The sequence below is a fragment of the Pundamilia nyererei genome, unplaced genomic scaffold (genome assembly GCF_000239375.1).
Source record: "Pundamilia nyererei isolate P.nyererei 1_Seehausen unplaced genomic scaffold, PunNye1.0 scaffold00373, whole genome shotgun sequence".
Lineage (NCBI taxonomy): Eukaryota > Metazoa > Chordata > Actinopteri > Cichliformes > Cichlidae > Pundamilia > Pundamilia nyererei.
This window is the reverse complement of record NW_005187774.1, coordinates 209,430-221,487: the sequence shown is the minus strand read 5'-3', so window position 1 is coordinate 221,487 and position 12,058 is coordinate 209,430. Positions and strand designations below refer to the sequence as shown.

General features: G+C 43.0%; 1 protein-coding gene across 1 annotated transcript in view; it reads right to left on the bottom strand.

The window, feature by feature from the left end:
* The window catches only part of LOC102193168 (rho guanine nucleotide exchange factor 4-like), a 133,934-nt gene that overhangs the window by 98,680 nt on the left and 23,196 nt on the right, over nt 1–12,058 (bottom strand). Inside the window, exons 5-6 of the mRNA XM_013915830.1 lie at nt 5,816–6,373; nt 2,280–2,385 (exon numbers count right to left, since the gene is read on the bottom strand). Of these exons, the coding sequence (XP_013771284.1) occupies nt 2,280–2,385; nt 5,816–6,373 (664 nt within the window). The remainder of the gene's footprint in view (nt 1–2,279; nt 2,386–5,815; nt 6,374–12,058) is intronic.

Below are 12,058 nucleotides of genomic sequence, written 5' to 3'. Positions count from 1 at the left end.
GGATTACTGCCCATCTCTGTTAATGACAGACAGCAGTGAAGGACCAATGCTGATAAGAGCACAGTGAAGTTTACGTTTGTTTCAGCCTGTCCTGTCCAGCAGAATGTGACGTCAGGCCAAACATGAGCTCTATAAACTCTTCTTCATGTGTTTCTTTTACCTGATTATTAATTTCTATCAGTAGTTTCTTATTACAGTCCATGTGTGATATTGATTGATTGATTGGTAATTTATTTCAACATGTGAACAATATACAAGTACATTATAAATATATAAAGGAGAAAATGGAATAAAAGCATACTAGCACACAGAGAAGTGCCATCCATGGCCAACTCCTGCACCTTTAAGAAAAAACATGGGCCCACAATAACAGTGGAGTACCACCATAGACAGGGCCTCCACCAGGAGACCCCAGGCACCAGGGCCCAGGATCCCACACATGAAGCCCTGGCGAAGAAGCTAGCCGCTCAGCCTAAGGACAGCATCCACCACCACAAGGACCCAGACCACACGCCACCCACCCGGACCCTCACCAACAACAACTAGATCAAAAACACATACATGACAGAAGTGTCAGGCATATGGAGAGACAACACTGCAGCTGACCACACCCACTAATGCAACTGATTGATTCATTTATTGATTATTCGAGGAGATTATCTCCACTAATGTCATCTAGAAATAAATTCCTGTATTAAACAACAAACAAGTCATTGTTGAATGTCCAACTTATGAGGTTAGTTTTAGAGAGAAACAGTAAGAACTGTGTGTGTGTGTGTGCGTGCGCGTGCGCGCGCGCGTGCGCGTGCGTGTGTGCACATTTTAAATGATGTAAGATGAGCGATATAGGTAAAGTGTTCCAACGTGAATATCCTCTACCGTTTTTAGTAGAGGAATGTGATTCAGCTGTATCATCTCTCAAAGCCAGGCAGAATAATCTATACCTAAATATGTGCTGTTACCTGGCTGGAGGTGTGTGGTGGGCGTGTTCTAATGGCCACTAGACTGCAGATGGAAGTCAGCTGAACTTTGTTTTCTTACTCCCACATTTTGATAGTCATAGTTATGGTGGCAGCTGTAGGAAAACAACTGCTCAGGAAGATGATAGATGAAAAACATTGTTAGAGTGAATTGTTTAATGTTGTCATTTTTATGCTTGCCAACTCTGATGAATTTCACTGTCCTTCCCCCCAGATTCTCGAGGTGGGGGGCTGTAATGTTTTATTGCAGATACATCCTGGAAGATCTGCTTCTTTTGATGTAAGCTTCCTGCTTTTATGACCCTTTGGTCAGCAGGAGGTAACACACACACACACATTCTTACAGAAGTTCACACATATACATAAAATGCTTTGTCTTAGAACCAAGTGGGCGTTGCTTTGCTATGATGTGTTTTGTGTGAACTGTCTCTCAATAAAAAGGCAGCAGGAGGAGGTCAGAGTCGGGGTGATTTTCGTGGTGGACACAGGCCTCCCTTGCGCAAGTGATCGATCAATCGACTGTCTTGTTTTCTTCATGATGAATAAGTCTCTAGAATTAGCGGGGCTTGTGGAAACACAGACCCAACAAACATAATTGTTTGTTGTACCAATGTACCTGCACATGTGATGTCACAATAAAAGTGATTTGATTTGATTTAATTAGAAAGAGATGATGAAAATATGCACGAGGCCTTGTATGTTCGTATTTAATGGCATCAGTGCCTCTTTACATAACAGGAAGTGCCTGTGAAACTAAAGCTGAAAAACATGATCAGGTACATTTAGAAAGTAAGCTTAGTCATTCCTCATTAGTCTCTGTCAGCAGAGCTGAAAAATACTCAGCCCAGTATGAAATAAACAGACATTTTTTGAACAGAGACATGATCTGATGGTAAATGGCCTGTATTTATATAGCGCTTTACTAGTCCCTAAGGACCCCAAAGCGCTTTACATATCCAGTCATCCACCCATTCACACACTGGTGATGGCAGCTGCATTGTAGCCACAGCCACCCTGGGGCGCACTGACAGAGGCGAGGCTGCCGGACACTGGCGCCACCGGGCCCTCTGACCACCACCAGTAGGCAACGGGTGAAGTGTCTTGCCCAAGGACACAACGACCGAGACTGTCCAAGCCGGGGCTCGAACGGCAACCTTCCGATTACAAGGCGAACTCCCAACTCTTGAGCCACGATCGCCCCTGATGACTAAAGCTGCACAGGTTCGAACACTCAGTCAAAAACGCTGCCACAATACGACACCAGAATCTAAACCCAACAGAAGCAGAGTCGGTACTTACAGGAATAAGAGATTTGTCTCCTCCTGCCCAAGCAGTCAAGACCGATGGGGGTGCTGTGGGAGAAGCAGTGGGCCTTGATGGGCTCCAGGGGGGCTCCGGCATCTAGCTGTGGAAATAGAGCATGTTTTATTATCATCACTGTTCATTGGCACCCCGATGAGGATCATTAACATGTAACAGTCACATACTGGACAAACCTGAATCATGAATGGGTGTTCGAGAGACAACATGTGGGTTAAATAATGACAGAGCGGTGTAAGTATGTATTTCCAATCTGAGTCACTTTATGTGACTTATGTGGGTTGAAGGCTGAAGGGTTGCCAATCGTTCCAGTGAGCTGGGACCTGGACAAGGCTTTTTCTACCAACCTCTGCACTATGAGAACATGAAGGAGTTTTTAATCTTGTTCAACCGACTGAAAGATGTGAGAACATCCTGATTCTCTGGCTTAATCACCAAGAACAATCCTGAGTTCTTTCATCAATAGACTTCTTACTTCTGCTCTCTTTCTGGTTTTCCTGCCATGTCATCCAATGTCCATGTCCTGTCCAAGTGCCTCAGACTACCCTGTTGTCTGAGTTTTATCCAAGTTTGTATTTCCAATCCATATGTCCAATGGATATTATTCCTCCGAAATTCTATAATGGGGTTCTCCTTGTCATTTACCTCTGGCTCCTCTCCAGTATCAATCAGTCTCTATAATCGGGTTGGAGATAGCTTTAAACAGCTGCTGTCATTCCTTTGCTTATAAAACCATCCCTGGAAGGTTGTGTTTTTTACTAACACAACAACTAAAACACACGTCCTTCCTGGTGAACAGCTGTCTCCAGAAGACCAAAGGGAAGCTTATCGACTGGTCCCAGCTTGAATCTCACCAAAGGACACACAACTATCATCAGGAGGGCCTGTCAGTTTGGGGATTTTTGTGAAATAAATGTATTTCTTTTTGTTTAAAAAAATATCCACTTTGGAAATAAGTGGATCTTGATGACTACTTTTTAGGGCTCCTCATTCTGCCACTTCTTGCATGCACGCTATCATGGTCTTCATTTGTATACATGTGTTTGTGATATATATTGGCATGAAAAAAACAGTTAATTAATTGCATGCGTGCATGCGTGTGTGAAAACTCGTGACTCTGTTTAACAGTGCTTAGGAAATACTTCAGAAATGCATCATTTTCATAAGGGGGCTAATAATTATGGAGTCCCTCAGGGTTTAATGCTTGGACCAATTCTCTTTTCTTTGCATATGTCATCCCTGGGTTATTAAATGATTATTTTCATTATTAAAGACATTTTCTATCACTGCTTTGCAGCCAATACACAACCTCAAAAGCCTCTCCCACCTGCATGAGTATTTGAATAGTGTCTTTTGTTGTAGTCTCACTTTTCACTGCCTTGGTTTTAGGTATTGTACAAGTAAAGACTGTCAGAAAATGACTACAGCAGACATCTCTTTACAAAACAGAACCAGCTTTACCCCGATCACATTTGCACACCAGACCTCTGCCTCCCCATCACATATTTATAATACAACAGATGAAAACATTGATGTGTCGTGGGCTCCCTAGTTAAATTCAATTCAGTTCCATTTTATTCATATAGCGCCAAATCATAACAACAGCTGTCTCAAGGCACTTTATGTTGAAAGCTAAAGACCCTACAATAATACAAAGACAATCATATGACCCCCTTTTGTGCAAGCACTTTGGCCACCTCGGGAAAGAAAGTATTGCACAAATAGAAGAAAGCACATCTTCAAGAAACTTAAAGAAGTCCAGTTGCTTTCTGTCCAAGCGCCTTAGATTATTAGTTGAAGAACTGTGCAACATCCGTCACTCGGCTGTGACGGCCGAGCCCTGACAGTAAGGTAGATCCTACAATACGCAGGCAGCAGATCCAACATTGCGAGCTGGGTTTCAGCTCCACTTCTAACCCCAGTCAGTATTTGCAACACTCACTGTGCTCATACGAAGCTTTTTATCAGTCGTTTGCTGAACACATCAGCAAACGACTGTTGCAGTGCAGCAACACCTGCTCTCTGGGCCTGTGTAAAATGGTTATTACAACGGAGGGAGGCAGCAGTGGGGGAATTTGGCACCACCGGCCCCAGCTCATATATCTCCTTAACCAGGCTCACCAGAGATGCAGTTTCAGCCTCTCTCCATGCTTTTCGGACTTTGAGGTGATGTAGCTGTGTGACCGTACCACTTCATAGTCAACGTTGCCCACTCACCGTGTGACCACAAAGGGTCCTTGCCACTCGGTGAGCAACTTTGAACTTGAAGGGAGTAATACAAGCATTTTTTCTCCCAGTAAAATTCCCTGAGTCCTGTGTTGTACAGGCGCTGTTGACACTCCTGGGCCTGGAGCAAATGCACTGAATTTTCACAACAACCCCAACTGTGCAAAGATGCGCACGAAAGGAGGTCGGACACCAACTAGTGAGAAACAGAATGACAAATGGAACAACACTGTCATCCCTTATGTAGCAGCTTTGTCAGAGAAACTCGGGAGAATCTTCTCCAAGCACGACATCCCAGAGCACATCAGACCCAGCCACACACTCAGGCAACAACTGGCCAGGACATATTTCCCAAACGCAAACTAAGCAACAGTGTATGCTCTGCAGTGCAGTGAGGAGTGCTTAGACTTGTACATCGGAGAAACCAAACATCCATAAATGTATAGCACGACATAGAAGAGCCACCTTGACGGGGCTACAGACACCTTAGAGGGCAGGTATCAGAAGGAAAGCAGGCTGTGGTCTCTATGGAAAAAGGATAGAAGAAAAAAATCATGCAAGATCATTGCCTCTATTGCAGTGCTTACACACTCAAAGTCCACCCAGCACCCAAGCCTGGGGCTCTGGTGCAGTAGCACAAACCGAAGGGTGGCTCTCTGACAGTTACTTGCTGGGGATCTCTTCAAACAGAGTTTGTGAACAGCAAATATCCACCTTACGTGCAAATACAGTTAATTATGGATTGGGTGCATATATCAGCTTCTGTGATGCATGAACTGTCTTTGTGCCGTGTTCTTCTATGGTGTTTGGATTCTGTGCGAGTGTGGTGATGTAGAAATACTGTCACACGTTTGCATATTTCTGATATCTCTGAAGGTAGAACTGCTGCATCGGTATTATTACCCTTGTTTTTATCATGCATGTTATATCACTCTCACGTAAGTCTGTTTTGTCTTCGCTGTGCATTTTTCCACATTGTATTTGACACTGATTGCACCTGTAAATGTTTTCCCTGTTTAGAATAAGAGGAACTGTTATTTACACATAAGTGCTGAGCAGGTCAGGATTTTGTACTTCTACATCCTCAACGTTACATGTTTCTAATTTTACTCCACATGCCTTCTCTCTTCTTCTTAAATCTGTGAATGTGTCTTGTTTTCATGTGCACAATGCTGCTGCTGTGTCTCCACAGTACTGTCCTGTGTCTCCTAGTCTCTATTCAGTCTGTCCCCACTGTTGTCCTCAGGTTGTACAAGCAACTTCACTACTTGCGTGTCTGAAGTGTTTACCTTTGCATCAAATGTCTCCGTTTTGTGTTGCTTTTGAATATGCAGACTGCATGGCTCCGTGCCGCCTGTAACAACAGTTTGTAAACTGCACTGCTCTTTTAGTTTCTCTGTGTTTAAATGAGGTTGGATCTCAACTGAAAAAAGGTCTTTTTTGATGAGTTTCAAAGGAAGATTTGGTGCCACACAGTTTTCTGGTCCTTTTTTCATGCTGTAAGTAGATTGTTTGACATAAGTCTCTGTGACATCTCGGTGGCTGTCCTTTGCTGATACTGATTCTCTGCGTCGAGCCTTAGTGTGCCCACTGCAGACGCTGACTCCTATTGTTTGTCGAAAAATGTAGGCATCCTCCAGTCGCAGCAAAGCGTCCACAGAATCCTCTCCTTCTCCACTAAAATCTGACAGGATGTCACTGTGCCATGAGCAGGAGTCAAAGTACTCAAATGTTTCCCCATCTCCTGTGCTATGCTCACACCACTTCAGGGAAATCGTACCAAAGCCCCTCTCCTCTGAGTCCATTGCTGCAGAGAGGCTGTGAGAGTCGTCAGGGGCTTCCCGTGGCTGTGGAGACATTAAAGAAGACGAGGTTGAGTAACAAACCAACAAGTTTAGCACACACAGACATATATCTATCATTTTATACACTACCGGTCCAGTTTGTTATTGAAAACTATGCAGTTTAATGTCTCATTGCACTCTGAAATGAAAGCATAGTACAAATAACCAATTGGAGTTGAAACAAAAAAAAGAATTCATTAACTCATCAAAGTAGCCACCATCCATCCATCTATCCATCCATCCATCTCCATCCGCTTTATCCGAGGCCGGGTCGTGGGGGCAGCAGCCTAAGCAGAGTAGCCACCTTTGTGACGAATATTTGATTTCTACACGGCTGTGTTCAGCTGTTATATCTGCCAAAATTCTTCCCATATCTGCAGCACAAGTTCCCATAAATGTGGACCTTGTAGTTGCTTTGCTTTCACTCTTCTGTCCAGTTCATCCCAAAGCAGCTCGATGGGGTTTAAGTCTGGAGACTGTGCTGGACCTCCATGTTTTCAAGCTCACCGCCCTGTTCTTTGTTCCTGAGGTGGTTCTGACACAGCTTGCACTAATGCTTTGAGTCATTATCCTGCTGTAGGATGAAGCCCTGACCAACTAGACACATACCAGAGGGTCCTGCATGGTGCTGCACATTGCTGTGTAGCTGTTTTGGTTCAGGGAGCCTCTCACTCTGTACAAGTCACACACACAGTGTTTTGTATTCCACTAAATTGTGTGCAAAATCGTATATGCTCGTTTGTTGATTTTGTGTATCTGTTTATTTCAGGTTCTAGCATTGTGCTATGCAAAGCTTTGCACATTATCCTGTTTTTTGTTTTAGGCACCATTCAAAACACTCAAGGTCATCTTGAAAACTCATCAATCAGACTGACCAAGCTAGTTTAAACAAGTGCATCTGAAAATGGAGAGAGTCATTTTATGAATAGCTAGTGCAGCTGAAGGCTCCTGACTGTTGTACTGGTTCTCTCCTTCTTTGCACAGTCGAGGAGCATGTCAGGCTATATTTCACTGTGTGTTGTACTCGTATGCAGGTGACAAATAAATAATCTTGAATCTTGTCTGCTGCCACTTAAGGTCAGTTTAACAAATATCAGGATCAAATGCTTATGTTAGCCAACCTTCTTCTTGTTTATATTGCTTTGCCTCTGCTACAGATAAGACAGAGGTCACAGTAATGTTTATGCTTTTCTGCACAGAAGTCAAGTCAAGTCAAGTTTATTTATAAAGCACATTTAAAAACAACTGAGGCTGACCAAAGTGCTGTACAATAAAATACAAATATAAAATACAATACAATAAAACACAAGTACATAAAACACCTCACTGATAAAACAATAAATTAAAACAATAAGTTGTAGACCTACCTTTGAACAGTCTGCAGTCTTATTGTTCATACATGTCTGCACTGTCAGCTCTTTGAAGAACCTCAAGCATGAAATGTCTCCATATCATTGTTACTTTGTAAAAACATTTCTGCTTGAAGCATCAGGCTAGTCCACACTCACACATACTACATTCTGTTAAAGGTCAAAGGTTGCACTTACTCTCCATTTCTTCAGTGCACCACCGCTGTGCAGCATCAGAGCACGAACGCGAATAGCAAACCAGCTCAGCAGAGCTCCCATGGTGTGGCTCACATACATTAACACTTCGAACACCAGCATTTACATACATGTGTCCAAGCTCTTCTCTTTCCCAGTACTACATCTTCAAAGATCCCTCCTGAACTCCTCTGCTTTGTCCATGATCATAATTAGTGTTTGTTATTGTCTTTGTTTGATCTTCCACCCCTTCTTTTCTTCTTTTACACACACAGATTTCATTAACAGAAAGTCTTGTAGCAAGACAACCGTAGACAGTGCAAAAAGCAATCCTTCCTGTTTCGCAGTGTTTCAGGGGTGTGGTTACGCTACATTAGCCAGAGCTTAGTCCAGCCTCAAAGCAGCAGGTACACCTTGATCTCTAAATAACAAGGAAAGACACTAAGAAGCCCTGCTATAAATACAGAGCTGCGGTTTCAGACAGAGAAGCTTGTGATCTCTGCACGTAACTCAAGGACATGGGATTGTGCATGGTAGACACAATGGTCTGTTGGTTGGGTCTGCTAATTGCTTTTCAAAACTATAAAAGTACAAATTGGCACAAATCAGCGTGTGACACTCTAAGATCAGGGTGTCAAACATAAGACCCGGGGGTCATAATCGGTTCAGCAGGACTTAAATCCCGCTGACTGGATGGCTTTGGAAAATGTGAAGGAAAACTGAAAATTTAACTGCAATTTGGAGGTTTTACAGCTTTTCCTACTGATAAAGACCTCCTGCATGGCCATTCATGCTACACAGAAGTAATTAAGCCATAGGTTTCTGTCATTTTCCGCATTTAATTCTTAAAACTATAGCCAAAGAGTCGTGCTGACAGATTTCTTTCTGTTAAAATAGCACTTCATTTTGTATACAAGATATTTCAGGGACTAAATGTGTCGTTAAACTTCTGAACACTGGCAGAAAGGGCAGTTTCATTGGTGTGACCCACATATGATCAAAGTCAGCTAGATATGCTTCCAATGTAAAATGAGTTTGCAAACCCTGCTCCAGATGGTTTATACAGTCCCAATCAAAAGTTTAAGACCATTTGAAAATGGCAAAAAATCCTGTTTTGCATGTTTGGATCTTAACAAGGTTCCAAGTAGAGCTTCAACATGCAACAAGAAGAAATGGGAGTGAGACAAAACGTTTTTTTTGAGCATGCAGTTTATTGAAAACAATGCTTAAACTGAAACAGGCTGTTACAGCTGATCATAAGTTTAGGACCACACCTCCAAAAAAACCCCGTAAACCCCCTAAAACAGAAATCAAAGATCCAAACATGAGCTCAGTCGTGAGGAGCTCCACCGTTATTGTTGATCACTTCAAAAATGTATTGCAGCATGCTTGATGCGTTTCCATGAGGTGATGGGAACATTTCTCCAAGTGGGAACAGATGGCCGCATGAAGGGGATCTACTGCCTGGAACTGCTGTCCGTTTTTGTAAACTTCCCTTGCCATCCACCCCCAAAGGCTCTCAGTTGGGTTTAGATCAGGGGAACACGCAGGATAGTCCAGAAGAGTGATGTTATTCTCCTGGAAGAAGTCCCTTGTCCTGCGGGTATTGTGTACTGTAGCGTTGTTCTGTTGTAAAACCCAGACGAGGGCCCTCAGTCATGAGGGATGCTCTCTGCAACATCTGGACACAGCCAGCGGCCGTTTGATGCCCCTGCACCTCCTGAAGCTCTGTTGTTCCACTGAAGGAAAAAGACCCCAGACCATTATGGCGCCCCCTCCACTGTGGAGCGCAGAAAAGGTTGGATCTGCTTGTCATGCCAGTAATGTTGGAAACCATCAGGACCACCAAGGTTGCATTTGTTCTCATCACGCAATAAAACGTTCTTCCACCTTTCAGCGTCCCATGTTTGGTCCAAACGGTCAGTTCTGTGGTGTTCAAGGAGACGAGGCCTTTGAAGACGTTTTATGTTTTTGAACCCTCCAGTCTCAGATGCCATCTGATGGTTATGGAGCTGCGGTGGGCACCAGCAACGGTCTTAATTTGGGTCGAGGATCGTCCAGTGTCTCGACGGGCAGCCAACTGGATCCTCCAGCTCAGTGCTGGTGACAGTTTTTGGGTCTTCCACTTGACTTTTTTGTTCCATAACCCTCAGGATCATTTAAGAAATTCCAAATGACTGTCTTACTGCGTCCCACCTCAGCAGTGATGGCGCTGCTTATGCAGTTCAACAACCCAACCACGTTCAAAACCGTTCTTTTGAACGTGTAAGTGTAAGTGCTACTGGAACAACAGAGTCACACCGCTCAGGTTTTCTTCAAATGAAGAAAAAGATATTCACATCAAACCTGGTTAAATACATCTATCAGAGTATTTCATGAATGAGAACCAATGAACTCCAATGAAGGCCAAAGCTTTGGCTCTGTGATCTAACTCTTCACTTAATCTTTAAACTACATGTTTAGAGCCAAGACCCACAGAAGCCTGTTGGCTTTCAAACTGATGGAATAAATATGGCGGTTATAACGATAACTCTTTTGCAAAATAATCAGAAGTATTCCAACCAAACTGTTGCACTAAAATCGTACATTTTAAGTGCTGTCTTTCATTTACTCTAATTAAGTGGAGCTGTGTGCCTTAAGAAGCTTAAGGGCTTAGTGGAGGAACCTCTCCAGCTGAAGATGGTGCAGAACACCGAGGCACAACACTGACGCCTTACCACATTCATCGTCATCAATGAGATACTGCTCAGAGATGCTCTCCATAGAGCCTCCACATCAATGAGTTGAAAAATAGTGGTTTGACTTTAAGTTTAGAATTTGTCTGCTAAGCATTTTCTGTTAAATGAACTGCAACTCTGTACTGTAGCGCTCACATTTGTAAACACAGGCAGATGTGTCATTTTCCTTGGTTCCTGTTGGAGAAGGTGTGGTACATAAAAATGTAAATGGTAACTTTCTCTCACATTTCCTCAGGAGGAATACTGAAGAGATTATCCACTCTGGGTCATGTAATGAAAAATGCCTCAGCAGAGGTGCCACACACTGACAGAAGTTTCCTAGTCCTCAGAGTACACAGGAATGGGTCCACATTAAGCACAGCGATATTCAGCACCAAGTTAAAAATGCCTCATCTTCTTGTACAGCAGGGGTCCCCAACTCCAGGCCTCGAGGGCCTGCAGTTTTTAGATGTGTCTGTGATCCATCACAGCTGATTCAAATGGCTAAATGACCTCCTCCACACGTTTTAAAGTTCTCCAGAGGCCTGGTGATGAACTAATCATGTGATTCAGGTGTGTTGGCCCAGGGTGAGATCTAAAACCTGCAGGACACCGGCCCTCGAGGCCTGGAGTTGGGGACCCCTGATGTACAGAGTAAGCCAACAACAGCTTCTCCTTTTATTTGCAGTTTATAAGGCTTCAAACATTTTATATCAAGCAGCAAAGGTAAACGTTTTCTTTCTGTATGTGAAACAGTGAGTGAATCTAAGTGTCTGCCATATTCCAGCTGCACCATCAGACTACATTAACTGGGCTGGAATAAAGAAAACATTAAGTAGCTGTCTGCACTTCAGTGCAAACTGGTACATGTTCTAGTATTTATATTACTTATTATAGTCTCACTGCCCACTCTCAGCACATTCTATAGTTATAACGAACAGCAAAAACTCCCTGAGTATTAAAAGAAGATCCAAATTGGCTGCCACTTAAGAGTACTGTATCGAATGAAATGACTCTCCTACTGAAAACAAAAACACTCCCACATCCACAGACGAGGATCATGACATCTCACATCAGCCGAGCCTGCTGCTCAGCTGTTTCTGACATGCACACAAAGGTTTTATTGCAATTTCTATTAAATTTTAGCTTCATATATAAATTACTTTTCATTATTTTATTTATTTTTTTAAGATTTAACAATGTTGAATTTCCTGAGGGTTTGCCGTAGTCTGTTTTTGTGCAGCTGATAGGAACACCACGTCCACATGAACACAATCAACTGTTTGGGACTCAAAACAGTTTGATTCAAAAACCAGTTTTGAATTGAATTTCTGTTTGAAAATATATATTGAATTGTTGTCTGAAGACCAACAAGGATACCCAATGGATTTACTTTGCCAAATGGATCATCGTGGCATTGCCGTATT